Source organism: Carettochelys insculpta, chromosome 3, assembly GCF_033958435.1.
Source record: "Carettochelys insculpta isolate YL-2023 chromosome 3, ASM3395843v1, whole genome shotgun sequence".
NCBI classification, from domain to species: Eukaryota; Metazoa; Chordata; order Testudines; family Carettochelyidae; genus Carettochelys; species Carettochelys insculpta.
The window spans coordinates 91,730,423-91,748,207 of NC_134139.1; the positions used below are offsets into that span (position 1 = coordinate 91,730,423).

Below are 17,785 nucleotides of genomic sequence, written 5' to 3' on the forward strand. Positions count from 1 at the left end.
AAAAGTGCCCTGTGTAAGCTCAAAAGCTTGTCTGTCAACATTAGAAGTTGGTCGAATAAAAGATGCTGCTTCACCCATGCGAGCATTCATACATGACCATTATTGTTTAGCACAACAGCTACTCAGTAATGCATCACAGACTAATGTTTGATTAAAACTTTGGAGCATTTCCCGTACTCAGCAAACCATACTTTGCAGAGCTCTTGATTCTTCAATCTCTACCTGTTCATTCCATTCCACCACTGTCATGCTACTGTCTCTCTCTGACTGTGACTCCCTAGTTCAGATGCCACTGATTTCACTCACTCCAGAACACCTTTGAATACTCTAGAGTAAAAATTCAGTTGTGAGGACTAAACTGTCTCCCTTGTTCTTATAAACTCCTGCATCTTTCTTCCAGTTTCCCATTCTTTCAACTATGTAACCCGCATTTTCCACCCATTTTTCAATGCTATTATCTAATTTTTGTTGCTATTTAGGAATGTCAAATGTTACTCATAAGAACAGGCACACTAGTTCAGACCAAAGGTCCATCTAGCCCAGTATTCTGACTTCTCATAGTGACCACTGCCAGGTGCCACAGGGGAAATGACAAGAACAAGTAATTATTGTACAATCTATCTCGCACAACCCATTCCCAGCTTCCCACAAATGAAGGCTAGACATACCATGCCTGCCTTTCCTGGCCAGTAGCTGTTGACAGAACTTTGATCCATCAATTTATCTAGTTCTTTTTCACACACTGTTATATTTTTGAAATTAACAACATCCTCTGGCATGCACTTACACAGGATGACTGTGTTACGTGAAGAACTTCCTTTTGTTTGTTTTAAACCTGTTGCCTATTAATTTCATTTGGTGACCCGTAGTTCTTGGGTTAAGTGAAGGAGTAAATAATTCTTCTTTATTCAGTATCTCCACACCAGTCAGGATTTTATAGACCTCTATCATATGTCCCCTCGGTCATCTTTTTTCCGAGCTGAGATGTCCAAATCCTATTAATCTGTCATCATATGGCAGGCATTCCATAAACTGCAAATAATTTTTTCAGCCTGTTTTAAACTTCTTCCAATGTAAGATACCTTTTTTGACATGAGGCAACCATGATTCTATCCACGTCTCCAAGATCTCTCTCAAATAGTAACAGCTAATTTAGACCCCAACATTTTACATGTATAGCTGATATGTTTTTCCAATATGCACAACTATCCATTTGTCAACACTGAATTTCATCTGCCATTTTGTTGCCCAATCACCTAGTTTTATGAGGTCCTTCTGAAAGATCTTCAAAATATACTTCGGACTAACTGTCTTGAGCAGTTTTGCATCAGCTGCAAATTATGTCACCTGACTGTTTACCTCCTTCTCCGGATCACTTATGCGTATGGTGAATAGGGCTGGTCCTAGTATGGAACCCTGGAGGAAACCATTAGTTACCTCTCCCCATTTTGAAAACTGACTATTTATTCCTATCCTTTATTTCTTATCTTTTAACCAGTTACCAACCCATGGGAGGACCTTGCCTCTTATCCCAAGACAGCTTACTTTGTTTAAGAGCCTTTGGTGAGGTACTAAGGCTGCATCTGCACTACGAGATACAAATCAATTTTAGGAGAGTTAGCCCGATTTTTCCCAGTGCCTGTCTTCACTGTAAATTCCATTAGCGTGATTTATGGACGACATGATATCGAAATCCTAAAATCGAAGTAAATTCGTGTGTAGCGTTCTTTGCAAATTTACAAATCTGAATGAAGGGTAGTGAGGATGTAGCACATCTTTAAATGGAATTCATTAGCCTTCACAGATGTCCTGTAGGTGCCCCACAATGCACTACAGTTCTCCGCTCTGGCCTCTTACATCTCCACTACTCTCAGCTGCACAAAAATTAGGCTGTTACAGGACCGTTACAATTCAGCACTGGTAAGCCTGTGGCTATAGGGCACGAGAGGCTGAAAAAACTTATTTTTCTTTGCTAGGAGTGCAGCTGTAGGGTCTCTACTTCTGTGTAAACCCCCACCAGCTGCCTTTTTTTCCTGCGCTGCCTGGCACCAGTTACTGCCCCCACCCCCAGTACCATGTGTCAGCTAGGCTGTCGGTGGGGGTCGTGCTTATCTGGTATTATGAGAAACTTCTTTTCAGCTGTTTACAAGTTGCCCTGTCCCCCATATCCCCTCGGTTTCCTCCCTCTGGAGGTGCCACACAGTCTGGAACATTCCCGTGCCCAGCCACATCACGTGGCTTGACTCCAAACGAATAAAAGGATGTGCTGCGAAAGGTGCCAGGCAGATTGTGCACGGTGAGGGTCACAACTTTCAGGGGCTGGCTGCAGCCTGAGCTCTTTTAGCTGCCTGGGGATGTCTCCCTTGACAGTCACGATTTTCAGAGGCTGACTGTAACTACAGCTTTTTTAGCTACCTGGGGGACATCTCCCTCCATGGTCACGATTTTCAGGGGCTTAGCCAGGGGTCTTGTGCAGCCCCAAGCCATACATGTCTCAATGAAGGGCATGTATTAGTTATACAATTACCACAGTTGCTGAAGTAAGGTTTGCTGCAGGGAATATCTGTGTCCTAACGGTCTTCTTTTCCATGTACAAACCTGGCTGTAGTCTGGGGTCTTTTAGCCTGATGAATCATTTAAGTTTCAGTGTAATAACCATGTCTACTTGGGCATAAGGGTCTTCTTTTGCAGGGAGCCTAAATCCAGATTCAAGTCCAGAAAGGGATTCCGTGTGCCATCACAATTTGCATGGCTGTCAACTGGGTATTGTCTCTTAGCTGCCCTGGCCCATTACTGATGATTCATTTGAGTTTCAGTGTAACGACCCCATCTACTTAAACATATTTCAAATGGCAGGGCAAAGAGAGGAATGAAATGTGGGAAGATGGCATCATATACCGATGTCTACTTGTGGGGCCAGACCAGAACGGGGCTCCGAGAACTGTGGGATAGGTTCCCACAATACACTGCAGCAGCACTCGATCTGAGCTACCTGTGTATGGCAGCAGTAAGTCGATTTTGTGGGGAGCATGTGGGACAGTGAAGATGCTCAAAATCGAATGGATAAAACCCAGTGTTAAGAAATTGATTTGAAGAAAATTCATTTTATCTTGTAGTGTAGACACAGGCTTACCTAAAGGCTCAAAGGCTTTTTGGAAATCTAAGTACACTACAGGTTGCACCTCCAGTAACTGGTACACACTGGTCCAGCAACATTGCTCGTCCGGCAGGACGAAAAAGCTGAGGCAGGAGGACAAGCTGAGCCAGTCTCTCAGCAGCCCTGCAAGGAAAAAGCGTGGCCAGGGCAAAAGATATGTCCCCCAGCATCCCCTTAGGGAAACTAAACCATAAAGATCAAGACAAAGGATTTGTTTAGTTTCTCCACACTGACCTTATTGTCTTTGAGTACTCCTTTAGCATCTCAATCATCCAGAGGCCCCATTGCTTAGCAGGCTTCCTGCTTCTGATGTACTTAAAATAGTTTTTTACTATTACTTTTGAGTTTTGGGTAGTCATTCTTCAAATTCTTTTTTGGCCTTCCTAATTATATTGTTATATTTCATTTACTGGAGTTATGCTCCTTTCTATTTTCTTCACTAAGATTTAACTTTCACTTTTTAAACCATTCTATAATTTGTATTCAAACATGAAAAATAAAACCCCAGAAACACTCAATATTGTGCCACACCATGAAGTACTCCAGAATTCTAGGAGTATAAAAAAAGAGGTTATATTTGTGTTTATTACTCAGCTTTAAAGTACACTTCTTTTCACAAGTGCTGAGATCCACTAGACCAAACTGCAAGCCTTATACGTAACAGAAATCACTTCAAGGCAGGGGATGTGGCAGAACCCCTACACCTGGCACCCATGCTTCTATTCTAAAAAATAAGAAGCGTCTTTGTGTACTTTGATTTCTTGTGTATTTCATTCATCCCAGAGCAAATCTGCAGTTAAAAAGTAGGGGGGGGGAGTAACTTCTAGACCTTACAAAGTCATGCTAGGCTCAAAGGGTCAAGCCAAGGTCTTTCTAAGACATCAAGAACAACAACAACAAAATTAAACCACAACTAGGTCCCCAGTTAAACTGCAAAATTCCATTATTTCTCACATCTGCCAAAAACTTGGAAAAGACGTATGGAATGAAAAAAATTATTAGCAAACTCTCCATGCTAGCAAGTTATTTAAAACATAAAAAGAGCAGTAACTGAAAGGAAATAAAAAATAGCCAGTTCCTTACCTTTATAGCCTTGATTGCTGCCTTGGTAATCTGTGTCATTTTAGCCTTCGAAATAGGTGGTTTGTATTCATTTAGAGAGTACAACTGGGGAAGAAAAAGCAAGAGTTTTCTAAGAAGAAAAGCAAGGACTATCTCAATGGAAAGTTAACTTAGAAAATGTGTGCCTGTGTGCTCCCCACCGTCACCCTGAAGGAGTTAACGTAGGCTATAAACCAATGAACAGATTAGGCTGCAAAGCAAGGTTTGGGGAGCAGGAGACATTCAGGCTAAGAGGAAAGCCCTTATTAAGGGAAGCTCACCTGTGCAGGAAAAGGCAGCACATCTATAAAGTAAAAGAGCTGGTAGCAGAAAGTCACTATCCCCAGCAGGATGGAGAAAAAGGGATTTGGAACCAAATAGAGGGACTTGACTAGAAAACCTCGAAGAAGAGTGACTAGAAAAGTGGAGAATGTAAAGCTAGGACAGGAAAGGTAGGAGAGTGGCAGGAAGGTCTGTGGTTGTGCAGGCCCCCACTGCTGGATGAACCGTGAACCAGAACCAGAACCTGAGTGAGTGGCATGATCTGGCAGAAAGCTTGAAGGCAGTCAGGGACCACAGGTTCTACCCAATGAGGGAAGGACCCACCAAGGCCCACCTAGTGAAGAACACAGTGATAGAGTACAGTGTAAGAGGAAGACTACTGTGACTTGTCTGGAGCTCTAAACCACGAACAAGAGACAAAAAAGCTTCTGAGGGGCAAGAGAGGAAGAATAAGAAAAACATCAGATTGAAAGAGCTAATCCCAGAGCAGGCAGCAGAAGGTGCCAACCAGCAGCAGGTAAAGCATCCAGTGACAGCCCCTTAAAAATATCCTAGTTAAAGTTTAAATAATTTGCTATGCAATTATACACCTCATTTGAGTATGCTGTTATGCAACTTAACCAGGAAACTGCATATATAGTAAATTGTGCAAAGATACTAAATTCAAAAGTAATGTTAATAACTAGAAGTAGACTGTATTCCATCCTCTGTATTTGCACAAACATCCCATTGCCAGCAGAGATCCAATGGAATAGAGCTCAAAGGTTTGTGCAGGACTGAGGGTAGAATGTAATCCTAATTTTGTAGTCACAACTGAGGAACCACAACTAAAAATATAATTCATCCCTCTCCCTTAAACAAGTTAGAAATGCATAGTCCAAACCTTGCTGTGAAAGCCTAGAGCTATTTATAATAAATTGTCTCAATGTTCATTTTCTTTTCTTTCTTCCACAGGCAGGCAGCTCCAAGCTGAACAGAGTATCCTGGGTTCCCAGTGCACCACAGGTGATGGAGGGGACACAGCTGGAGAGACTGCTTCAACCCATAGCACCCCTGCCCTCCCCCTCAGCCAATTGGTTAACCAGTTAAACTTATCATTTAGCTGGTTAACCAGTTAAATGGGATTTTACACCACTACTCTGCCACCAGATGTAAGACGGTCAGATGCTGTGATTTTTTGTACTTGTAGCAGCAAATCAGGGGCAAAACCAGAAATAAAATTCCAAGCCAGAATGCCTTATAACTGTGACCTAGAATAAATCTACAATGTCACCTCTTCTTTCAATTTACAAATCTATTTACAGTTACTCTGCCTCAATATTTTATACTAGAAGATTTACCTGGTGTTCCTTGTGTCCTTAACACAATTAATTTAATTTTTATTTTTTGGTTTTTGGAAAACAAAATGAAAATGTACACGTTTCATTTAAATCGTTGCTCTGGGATGGGGATGAAGGGTTCAGGATGCAGGCTGCAATGGGGTGAGAGGATTACCCCAGACTCTTCTCACTGCAGCAGCTAGGGGCCAGATGAGGAGTGCCTCTCCATGGCCTCTGCAGCTCCAGTGGGCACAACTGGGGAAGGAGTGGATGTCCCCTGACTAGGGCAAGTTCAGGTTTGTCTGCCCTTGGCTGCATTTCTCACTCTGTTTGGGGAGCGCAAACTGTGCATTTTCCCTTCAACCCCTGATGAAGGCAACAGCCAACAAAGTTCCCTTATGAACTGGGGCTTGGGGGAGTTGAGTGGGGAAGGGGGAGGAGGGTTGGAGGAAGCTTCAGTCCTCCTGCTCCAGCTAACGCAAGCTGGGGCAGGGTCCAAGTCTGCCTCCTGCACTCCCCAGCCAGAACGGGGAATGCCGCAAATTGTGCACTTTTCCCTAACTCCCTTACCTACGGGAACAGAGTGCCTCAGGGGTGAGTTTCAGGGCTGAGGCCATCCCAGACTGGGATAGAGGGGAGAGCCACTTTCAGCTGCCTGTTGATTTTCTCTCTTTTTCCTGTATGATTTTATGAGAAGCAATCCCATTTTCCTGGTATAACCAAACCCCTACTTTGCTTTAACCTATGGTAAGAAATTATACAAAATTTTGGTGATCCTAGATTTTATTGTTTAGGACGAGATCTTGGACAGACTCGCAAACTCACTCTCTCTCTATATATTAGAGGGCAGAACTATTTTTAAAATGTTCAGATTGTAAATTAGCACTCAGAAGTTGGGAAATGGCTGAATTTAAGTTGTCTGTGCAAATTTAATTTGTCCCCCGGTACATAATCATGCAATTGAAGATCGTCATGTGTATTTCCTTTTTTTTTTGGTGGGGGGCTAACTTCTTAAAGTTACTTTAATAATTTGAAAAGTCAAAAACAAAAATTACATCATGATGAAACACAATTCCCCAACATTGGTGTAGCCAGACAGCCAGCCCCCTCTCAGACCAGCATTGCTGGGAACACAAGGGAGCCAAAACAACAGGGCACTTAACATAAATTCCAGCACAGCCTTTGAAGCTGTGAGAAGCACAGGTGCGCTGCTACAATGTGCCTCTGGGAACTTATACAACGATTAGGCTCACAGCAGACAGAGAAACTGTGACAGACATGGCTCTTAGCCCCTACTAAATAACGTGATGCACACACACCAACATCCTAGGTGGGAAAATATTTACCCTAATAAAAGGAATGTCCAGTAGTCGAAACTTATTGTTTCTCTCCCTTGCAAGTGTAAACTACTCTTGCGAGAGCTGGCGTCACCCAGACAGACCAGCCCCAATTTGGCATAAGAAAGGAGAAAGAGAATAAAGGAGTACAGAGGTATAAGTATGGGACCTACAGCACCATGATTTTTGAGTGCTTTTCACTATCTATCTGCTGGTCAGATAAGTGACAGCCTCCCAAGGCTTCTGCAGCTAAAAGGGTCCCTAAGCCTTGTCCCTTATTCGTCTTTCCGTGGAACTGAGTGACCGATCCTGGCTTGGCACCGCTGGAATCGAGAGATGCAAGGAGCGTAAGAAGCACCCACACCTGATCTCCTATCTTTAGTGTACACATATTTTGAAATAGAGCTCTATACTTTGTTTTCTTTCTTTGGGATCGTGGCTTCAGTTTTGTAACTTGTTTGTGTGTGTAACATCTATACATTTAAATAAGTAGGCACTAGCAATTTTGTAACCACATGATTAGAATCTAGTTTAATAAATTTTGGTAACCGTTTGTGCATAAGCCTGACGTGTTTCTCTGGTTTACTGTAAAGCAGCCAACACAATTAAAGAACCTCAGCCGTTTTGGCTAAAAAGCCTGGCCATTAGGTGAGAGTACTAAGAGCCTAGCGTTGAGTTGTGCCGCCTCCACGGGGCAAACTCTTGGGGCGCCTGTCAGTCAATCCTGACTGCCCACTGCGAAGGGGCTCTGAGCTCTAGCAGTTAAAGTCACGGGTGTGGAAAAGCTCTTAGTGCTGCCATTGGGGCACCTGTCAGTCAGTGTTGACTGCCCACTGCGAAGGGGCTCTGAGCTCTAGCAGTTAAAGTCACGGGTGTTTAGGACCTTGGGGCATCCGTCAGCCTAGCCCGGGCTGCCCGCCGCGAAGGGACAGTGCGTCCTAGCAGTTAAAGTCACGGATGGTATAAAACGGGCATAGCTGGCACCTCACCAAACATCCTTGGCCATTGGCTAACAATTGGTCACCACAAAAACTGGAATCCTTAGATCTTCAGCCTAGTTCTCTCCCACTTGAGCCACTGGAGAAAGACTAAGATAATAGCCTCTATGTTGCCCTGCCCCCAAAAGGAATGGAGAGACACTTGGCTGGTAGGTTTCAAAAGCCATTTACTGGACAGCAGAGGAATTTAGAAACTCAAGAATCTTCATTCAAGTCAAAGGTTTAAAGGGAAGAGTGTTCTTCTGTTCTCTGGTGGTCAGACCCTTCCATCCCTGTGTCTCTCATGCCTCCACTTGTCCTCTTCCATTCTTCTCTGCCCTCAAATCTCAACCCCCCACCCACCAAAATGATATACCTTCAATGATTCATCCTATCTCACCATGCCCACTCAATGAGACTTCCTTTCCCTCTCCCTGCCCTTACCTACCCAGCCTGACCAAAGTCAAGCCCCTGATTATCCCTTCAATATCCTCCCCATACCTGAGTTCAGTCCCATCTTCTGCACTCTTCTGCCGGATCACTCTGCTTCTAGGTTCTTGTCCCCTTCCACCCAGCATCTTTCCCACCTGTGCATTCCAGTATGCTTTACCCTCCATTGTGTCCAAATACCAGCTGTGGGACCACTGACCTTATAGGAAAACCTTAATTCCAGTGCCTAGTGGCACACTGATCCTTGGCTGACAGAAGCAACAACTACAGGGAAAGTCGTGCTCAAATCATGCACTAAAGGATGCTTAGTAACTCTGTGGTGACTGTACATATGCAGTCCAATCAAAATGTAGGAGCTGTTGGGGACAAAGTATGTTCAAGGAAGACAATCACTCTCAGGGAATTTAGCTCCTGAACTCTAATGAACTTTTAATAAGCATTCATGATTTGTGACTTTTCAGAGGCTTAAAACCTGGGCAATTTTTACAGGAAAGATAACACTACACCTTTACCGTAGGGGCAGAATTTGAACTCCCTATACCAAAGAACAGAAATGCTAGAGCTTCTTAAAGAAACAGCTGTAAGAATTTAACATAAGTGAAAAAATGTATTTATCTTTGACTTTATTCTTGGAAATGGCTACCCCTTTGTAACTGTAATTTCCATAAAATAATTCAGTCAGACAGACAACCAGCATGAAAAATTTTCATTAGAATTGGAAAAGTAATAGGCAATTGAAAATGCATTCTTATATGGAAGTAATAGGTAACCTTAACAAAAGGCATTGCTACTTACGTCAACCATGGTATATTCTTTCACTTTCCATTTAACATGAAAATATTCTTTGGCAAGCTTTTCATTTATCAGGGCACTGAAAACAGGCTAGGATTTGTTTCACAATAGGAGTACAGACACTATCTCAAAACTTTAATTTTTTTAATTGAAACTTTTATGCAATATCAAAATAATGTTGAATACTACTATAAATGAAGGCTGAAGGTACGCTTATTTGTGGAACGATCAATAGTGTAAAAGGCCAATGAGCTCAAAAATGAAGATGAAGTAGAGACCACAGAATTTGGACACAACAATCAGTGAGACATCAATGACAGTAGTTTCAGTTAAGAACTGAAAATAGGCTGTAGCCATTGAAAAACTGTATTAGAAAGGAACTCAGGGTAGTTGATACACAGCATGCAGGAGGATACTGGTGTATTTGTTACAATGGATGACATTTAAAGACTATTCATGTTGAACCTCTCTTATCTGGAACTCTCTTGTCTGGCAGAAAAGACAAGCTGTACCAGGAGTCTTTAATTCAATAATTACATACCCAAACTAATACAAATACAGGTTGAACCTCTCGTCTGGCACTCTTGGGACCTGACCAGTGCCGGACAAGAGTATTTGCTGGAAGACACGAGGTCAATATTTTCTACCACATTACCAACACTTCACTGCTTACTGGGCATTTAGAAGACATTTAGGAGTAAATTGCAGCTAAATAACAGCACAGAACACACAGAGCCAGGACTGGGGGCTGTAAACAAACGATGAGACTGCAGGAAACTTGGCCACACCCATGATAAGTGGTCATCCAGCTAACTAAAGTCATGTCAGATTAAAGATGTTGCCAGATGAGAAAGTTCCAGATTAGAGAGGTTCAAACCATAGAAACATATCTTTGTGCATCGTGGTATGTGCATGAGAAGAGGGATTTCTACAAGGAGGTAATGGAAGTGGGGGAAGAAAAGGAATCCCCCCAACCCAGTATAAAGGAACCACTCTGTGACCCACTCTGAGCTTCATCCAGAAGGATTTGGTAAGTGGATTCACACCTCTCAGACATATGGATGATAATCAAATTATTCATGTCAACCCCTTTTTGTGCTTCTGGAAAAAGATGCCATAAACTATTTGCTTTCTACAGGAAGTTCACATATATTGCTTCTCCCCATATAACCTGCACATCAGACAGGCGGTATTTCCTTTGGGTTTTTTTGTATAAATTGCATAACAGGGAATTAAATTGGAAAAAAAATTAACAGGAAAATGACCCATTCATGGTTAAGATATTGCACAATATTAAATTTAAACTATTCTTATGCCAAGTTTAATATTGCTACCTTGCAAAATTCATATAAATTTCTCACCTCTTCATTTAGTTTACTCAAGTATTTATTAACTTTACTCATTACAAAATAATTTTCCTTACTAAAACAGAGTGAAATATGAAGTCAACAAGAACTAGTATCAGAGAGGTAGCTGAGTTAGTCTGTATTTTCAAAATAAACAAGAAGTCCTGTGGCACCTTATAGACTAACAGATAATTTGATGCATCTGCCGAAGTGGGTCTTTGCTCATGAAAGGTTATGAAAAAGAACTAGGCCTTCCTTCTTTAACAATCTATTACCATGTTTTATTCAGCTGGATATACTCTATGGCCATGTCTACACTTACAAAAAACTTTGAAATGGCCTTGCTAATGGGCAAATCAAAGAATACTAATGAGGCACTGAAAAGAATAGACTAGTGCCCTACTTCGAAGTAGGGTGCATGTAGATGCTCTACTTTGAATTTGCTTACTTTGAAGTAAGCAACTTCAAAGTTATTTTTGTAGTCTGGACACAGCCCAGGTGTATTACGTCCCCAGTGCACTGTCTCACAGATGGCAAAGTCTTCTGAATCTACAAAGTTATTGTCCTCTCTGTAGTTCAGCACAGAGGACACACACAGTCCCAAGATATGTAGTTTTGTGCAGTGCAATGTAGTTTAACTTAAGGTAAGGTTTAATTTAAAGTAAGGTTTGTCTTTGAAAAATTTTTGTTAAATTCCTTACTAGCAAATTTATGCAGCTTTGCTTGGGTTCTTAAGTCAATAATGATGTGGTGGTGAATTGGACAATAAAAGGAAAATGTACATGCTTTATCTAAATGATTGATTTTTCAGAATCTGCCCCACTATGCACACCCCTGCCCTGAGCCTCTCCCCACTACCTCCAAGCCTGACTCAGCCAACCCTAAAGGCTCTGCCCTCAGCCTCCCTCTCCCAATACCCAGTTATATGAATAGATGAAAATCACTTCAGCCACATCCACACTGGCCCCTCCCTTTGGAAAGGGACATGTTAATAAGGGAGTTCAGAAGAGGCCAATGAGGCGCTAACATGAATATGCAGTGCCTTATTAGCATAATCACAGCCATGCGCAATTTGTAAGTGCCACTTTCGGAACGCATGCCACCCATGTGGATGGGGGCCTTCGAAAGGACCCCCTGAATCTTAGAAAACCCCTTCTTCCTAAAATTAAATAAGAAGAACGGGCTTTTGAAGTCATGGGGGTCCTTTCAAAAGGCCCCCAGCTACACGGGCGGCATGCTTTCCACAGTGGCACTTTTGAACCACATGCAGCTATCATTATGCTAACGAGACACTGGATATTCATGTCAGTGCTCCATTAGCATCTTCTGAAATCCCTCATTAACATGCCCTTTTCCAAAGGGAGGGGCCAGTGTAGATGCAGCCTTCTTGTTCTGATGTTGCAACACAGATGCAGTTATTAAGAAATATGAACAGAGCCAGAAAAACCTCATTGCCAGTCTGTGATTTTAAATATTTTACCAGCAAACTACTACTAAGCATAACAACAAATATGTGCTGAGATATTTTTTTCCTCCCAGAGAAGACTAAGTTTCCATACATAGCTCTTGGAAAGTCCACTCATCAATTCCCCAGTGACTGATGGGGACTGGACCATCAATGCCTGAAGAATTAAAACTTTCATTTTAAAAATAACTCACCTGCCTGACCATTATGCCTGCAAAGATAATCCTTCAAATATCAAACACTACAGTAATATCTTTCTCAAACCTTCAACCAGCCCCCATGCCTCTTATGATTCAGCAGCAGACTTAAAACATCAATAATCTATTTTAATTCAGATTTCTGTGCGCAGCAGAGAAATTTTAAGCCACGTCAATTTCATTCTGTTACTGCTGCTTGAGAACACAATAAGCACCATCCAGAAACTGGAGACAGAAGAGAACTATTTCACACAAGATGGTGGATTTATTTGTACTGGAGATAGCACAAAGTAATCAATTTATGGACTAGAATAAGGGTCAGCAACCTTTCCAAGGTGGAGTGCCAAAATACAACCTTTTCATCGCTATGTAAGGTCCAAGTGCTGGCGATACTTTTTACTGTGGATGCAAAAAGACAGCAGTACTGTGCAGATATTCACATTCTTAATGCACTCCAGCAGCTGTTGCCAGAATTCTTGTAGCACTGCTGTGTGGAAGCTCGTAGCAGAATACTACTGTTCCATTTCTGAGCCAATACAACTATCTTGTCTTTATCGCTTTCCATCATCAAGTTCCACAAACACGAATTGCCTTACCCACTGAAATGCAATCTTCCTTGGGGTGGAACACTGCGCATATCAAGGGCACACAAGAGTTTACGTAAGGAAGGGCAGAATACCACTTTCAGATGAAATTGCTGGCAAGCTTTTAGGGCAGCAGTTGCTCAAACTCGAATTCAGCCAGGGCATGGAATCTTGCACCATCCCCACAATGTCCAACTTCTCATGGCTACTCTGGGGCTGGCAAAATGGCACCTCACAGGCACCGCTCCTCAAGAGCTGAGCTGCCCACTGCAGTCCCCTCAGCCTGGACACAGGCCCATCGCTCCAACCATCCCCCATGCGCAGACTGTCCCTTCCCTCCATCCCACCGAGACACCCCACACTTTATCTCCTGGGAGACTTGCCACTGACCCAGAACAGGCAAGTCCTACCTACTTCATGCCACACAGGAAGGGGGCAGAAGAAAGGATGTAACAGCAGCTGCAGCTGGAAGTGGAGGTGGTGGTGGGGGGGCAGGGGAGAAAGAGAAGAGACAACTGACGTACCTGGATCTGGCAAACTCCCTTATTTTGGACCACTTAGGTCCTGAGGGTTCCAGGTGGGTGAGGTCCAACCTGTAGCATCTACCCTGTTGTTAATCTCTGTACACTCCTATTAGAAATATTCTCACTCTGTGATGATTACTCCTTAACTGATAACTCAGTTCTCAATCCTTTGAACTTCTTTGATGTTAGATAGTGTTCATGTTTAACCCAAAAATGTGGCTACTAAGCCAAAGTTTATACAATCGTCTGAGTACACCACGCCTGATAATCTCATCAAAACTGAAGTCAGGGTTATATGATAAAATCTGCTTTCCAAGAGTCATGTTAGCCAGTATTAATTAATTAAATTGATTAAATTGTCCTTTCTTTTTTTTCATACTTGATATATTTAATCCTGTTTCAGCCTTTCCATTTTTTGCATGTGATTGATGTCTAGCTAATTACATGGAGCAGCAGCAGCTTTGGAGTTCTCTACTGTCAAATAATTAAACACATAAGATAGTTAACTAAGTTGGGTATCGTACGCATAGGGTATTTCGGTCAGTTATGATTTAGTGGTGTAACTACAGATCAGTGCAAACTCCAACTGCAGATTAACAGTGCCACTATAAATGTTGCTTAAAATTATCCTTTCAAACAGGGTCATCCATTTGTAACAAAAGGTCGATCTTAAATAGCATCTAGTAGGCATAAAGATTTTAAAATTAGCGTTCCTAAGTAACTTTCACCTAAGAGCCTTACAAGAGTTGTGTGAAGAGATATCTGTCCCACTGATGTTAATTTTTAATAAATCCTGGAATTCAATGTAAATTCTAGAAGATTTGAGAAGTGCTTAACATGCTGTAGGAGAGATCACTCAATTTATAGAAGTAGCCTGGTAAATAGGAAACAGATTTTAAAAAGGCAGAAAAAGACCAAGTTAGAGTGTAAAACATTTTTAACTGGTTATTTTCCGAGAGAGAAAATGACATAGTATATTGATGCTATTTTAAAAACCAGATTAATACATTTTTAACATCAGCTCTCTGGGGGCTCAAAAATCTAAATTTTATACTTCCTGTTTTCTGCTAAGGTGAACTACAATCACATTTACTAACAGAAAAAAATGAAGTTCAAATTTCTTAAGATCTTGCAGGGCCAATAATCTGAAGTTTTATCAAAAATGAGGAATATATAAAATACCCAATGCAGGAAAAAAAATCCAATATTATGTTGATATTTATGTCCATACAGATTTAAAAATTAAGACAATGAAAAACAAATATTTAATATGGCTATCACCATATAGCATCAGCCCTTTTAAATACCTACATCCCTCTTACAATTCCTCTCTGGCTGTGGGTCAACATCCCACTACCCACTCCCCGACTCATCTCTACAAGATGTTATCAGCATTCAAATTTTCTCTCTTCCCAATCCTAAATATTCTTTGTACACAACCAGGGTGGATTAATTTAAATGAAGACAATTTATATCACCAATTTAAATCACAAAAGAAAAAAAAAGATTTTAATCAAGGTACCTAAAAAAATTAAGACTGATTGTGCTTAGAGTGCACTTAATTTTGGAGTGAGCTCCACTGAACTCACAGGCATTTGTTTTTTTAACAAGCACAGTAAGGTCTCAGAGGACACAAATCCAGAATACATGACTCCGCTTTTACACAGCTGACCTCCGATTCATACGTATACAGTAAACCCTTGAGATATGCACATTTGACATGTGCGCATCTCAAGTAAGTGGGATTGGTGAGGGACTCTGGAAGCTCCAGCCACAGGCGGCCGCCAACAAGTGGGGAAGAGAAGATCCCCCTGTCAAAGCCAGCTCTTCTCCTGAGTGCCCCAGGGGGTGGGGAGGGGAGGCTCCAGCCACTGCCATGCGCCCCAGCCCCAATCCCCGCAGACAAGGCTCCAGCCCCTGCCCCGGCAGACCAGGCTTATCTCCACTCCACCCACCCCCCCGCAGCCCTTACCCACCCAGGCTTAACTCCTCCTGCCCCCCCCCCAACCCACTGCCCCAACTTACATGAATTTTGGGGCACGCAAGGGTTGCATCCATGCAACCCTTGTGTATCTTGGGGAATTACTGTATAGAATGGGGTTCCCTTGGAAAAGCTGAATTATGCTGAAATAGAAGAGAGCCTAGATTTATGACATCACCACTATGGTCTGTGGCCATGATGTTCCAAAATAAGGGACATGTACTATGTAATATAATGTAAGAAAATGACAACGTGGCAACTGGGAACTCCAGATTTCTCTTACAGGAGCTTCATGTATTGTATAATTTAGTAAACTAAATTTAGCTAACTAATTAAACAAACTAAGGATTAGCTAAACTATTTTTCCATCAACATTCAATACAACAAACAGCTTGGTAATTTACTTGTCAAATTGCACTTATACTAAAAGGCATAGAGAGAGACTTCAAGAATGATGCATTGTGAAGTGAGTTATTTAAGGTACTAACCCGTGGATCCACTCAGCAATACCCACTTATTTATCCACATCATTTTCTGCCCATAAGCAGTTTTCCTTGTAATGTTTCATTCTTGCAAGTAAGCCCTGCATCATTTTCTTGTACTGCTTATACTTGGATACATTTACTTTTTTTACCCAGTGAACAAATTTCTTCAAAGTATTCCCAGATAGGGTTCTCTCATGCTCAGGAGCCATGACATTTTTTTCCCTGTAGCAGAAGTGTGGAGGAATATAAGAAGCCGTGCATGTGCTGCATAATGTCTTCCCCCTTTCTTCCGTTTCCAGTCCACACTAGTGTTCCTTTCTATTCTGCCTCTATCCTTTTCTATACATTATCTCTCAGTCGAATGGCAATGTCTTAAACTCCTCCTCCATGCTTGACCAAGATCCATCACCACATAAGCACAGAACAAAAACAAATCCCATTCAGCTTGTGTCTTTCTCTGTACATGTTACTTTGTAGTCTGCTAACAGAAACTGAAAGCCCAGAACTTTAAAGAAGCAAGAGGTAGCCGTTATGTTGGACAGACTAGTGCCATTCTCATTTATGAGAACTGAGCATGCTATACATGTAGCATGTTTGTGATGGGATTTAATTGTAACTTTTTAAAATGAAAAACTCAGTATTTTATTAACTTTAAAAAAAGTCTGATTTTTCATTTAAAAAAATCATACATTTTTATTTACCAAGGTGCGTGCATGCACACACACGCACACACCCATTATTTAAAAGTGCTTTGTTTTACAGACTATTTCAATATTTATTACTGAGTGACAGACACATTGTAACATAGCATGTAGCTTCCTTGTAAATTTATTTTGTCTCACTGTTATCTACTATTGCTAATAATTCATTATAAAAGCTTGAAACATTCAATAATGCAGTAACAGATGTTTTGGAGAATAAGCTTTCGTGGGCAAAGACCCGCTTCATCAGAGGGTCTTTGCCCACGAAAGCTGATGCTTCAAAATATCTGTTAGTCTATAAGGTGCCACAGGACTTCTTGTTGTTTTTGAAGATACAGACTAACATGGCTACCTCTCTGATAATAATGCAATATAAATCTTTTTTTGGAATAGTAGGATCATCTTCTACATAGTCTAAGATTTCACTTGTAAAATAAAATTTCTTGCTCTTACAAATACTCTTTTGAACACAAAATGTTTCCTTAGCCAATCAAGTCCCATTCTCCTCAGTTTGTAAAGTGACAGTCCCAGTGCACGTGATGCTGCTTCTAACTGCTCTCAAACTGTAGCAGAGCAGAAAGGCTTATCAGTAATATCTCCTATTGGGAACTTCTCTTTTCCTGGTACAGGCTTAACCTCTGTAATCCAGAACTCTCTCATTCGGCAAGATCCATAATCCAGCATGATTTTAGTTAGATGCAGGACCATTTATCATGGGTATGGCCAAGTTTTTGATGGCCCCAGACAGTATGTTTAAAGCCACTAGTCCTGGAACTCGTCAAATGTCATTTAAGCAATATCAGCATGGCTGTCCTTGGGTGCACAGCTCAGGCTCTTAACTTTCGACCTCAGCTAAATAAAATGGGGAAGTGTCTCAAAAAAGACAAGAAGAAGGGAAGAAAAAGGGGGCCTCTTTGACGATATGCAACAAACGCAGAGCCTGGAGGAGCAGTTACTAACACATGACTTAAAGAATACGATAATCAAGCTAAGGCTGGTGAGCCTTCCCCCTTCCACATCCCAAACAAGGAACCAAGTGAAATGCGTTAAAATACCCTTCCCCTCATATATCCCATATAAGGGAAAA

General features: G+C 41.6%; 1 protein-coding gene across 5 annotated transcripts in view; it reads right to left on the minus strand.

The window, feature by feature from the left end:
- The window catches only part of SCAF8 (SR-related CTD associated factor 8), a 230,776-nt gene that overhangs the window by 199,942 nt on the left and 13,049 nt on the right, over nucleotides 1-17,785 (minus strand). For all 5 annotated transcript variants that reach the window (XM_074990343.1, XM_074990344.1, XM_074990342.1 and 2 more), the window contains exon 2: nucleotides 4,241-4,324. In XM_074990343.1, coding sequence (XP_074846444.1) covers nucleotides 4,241-4,324 — 84 coding nt within the window. The remainder of the gene's footprint in view (nucleotides 1-4,240; nucleotides 4,325-17,785) is intronic.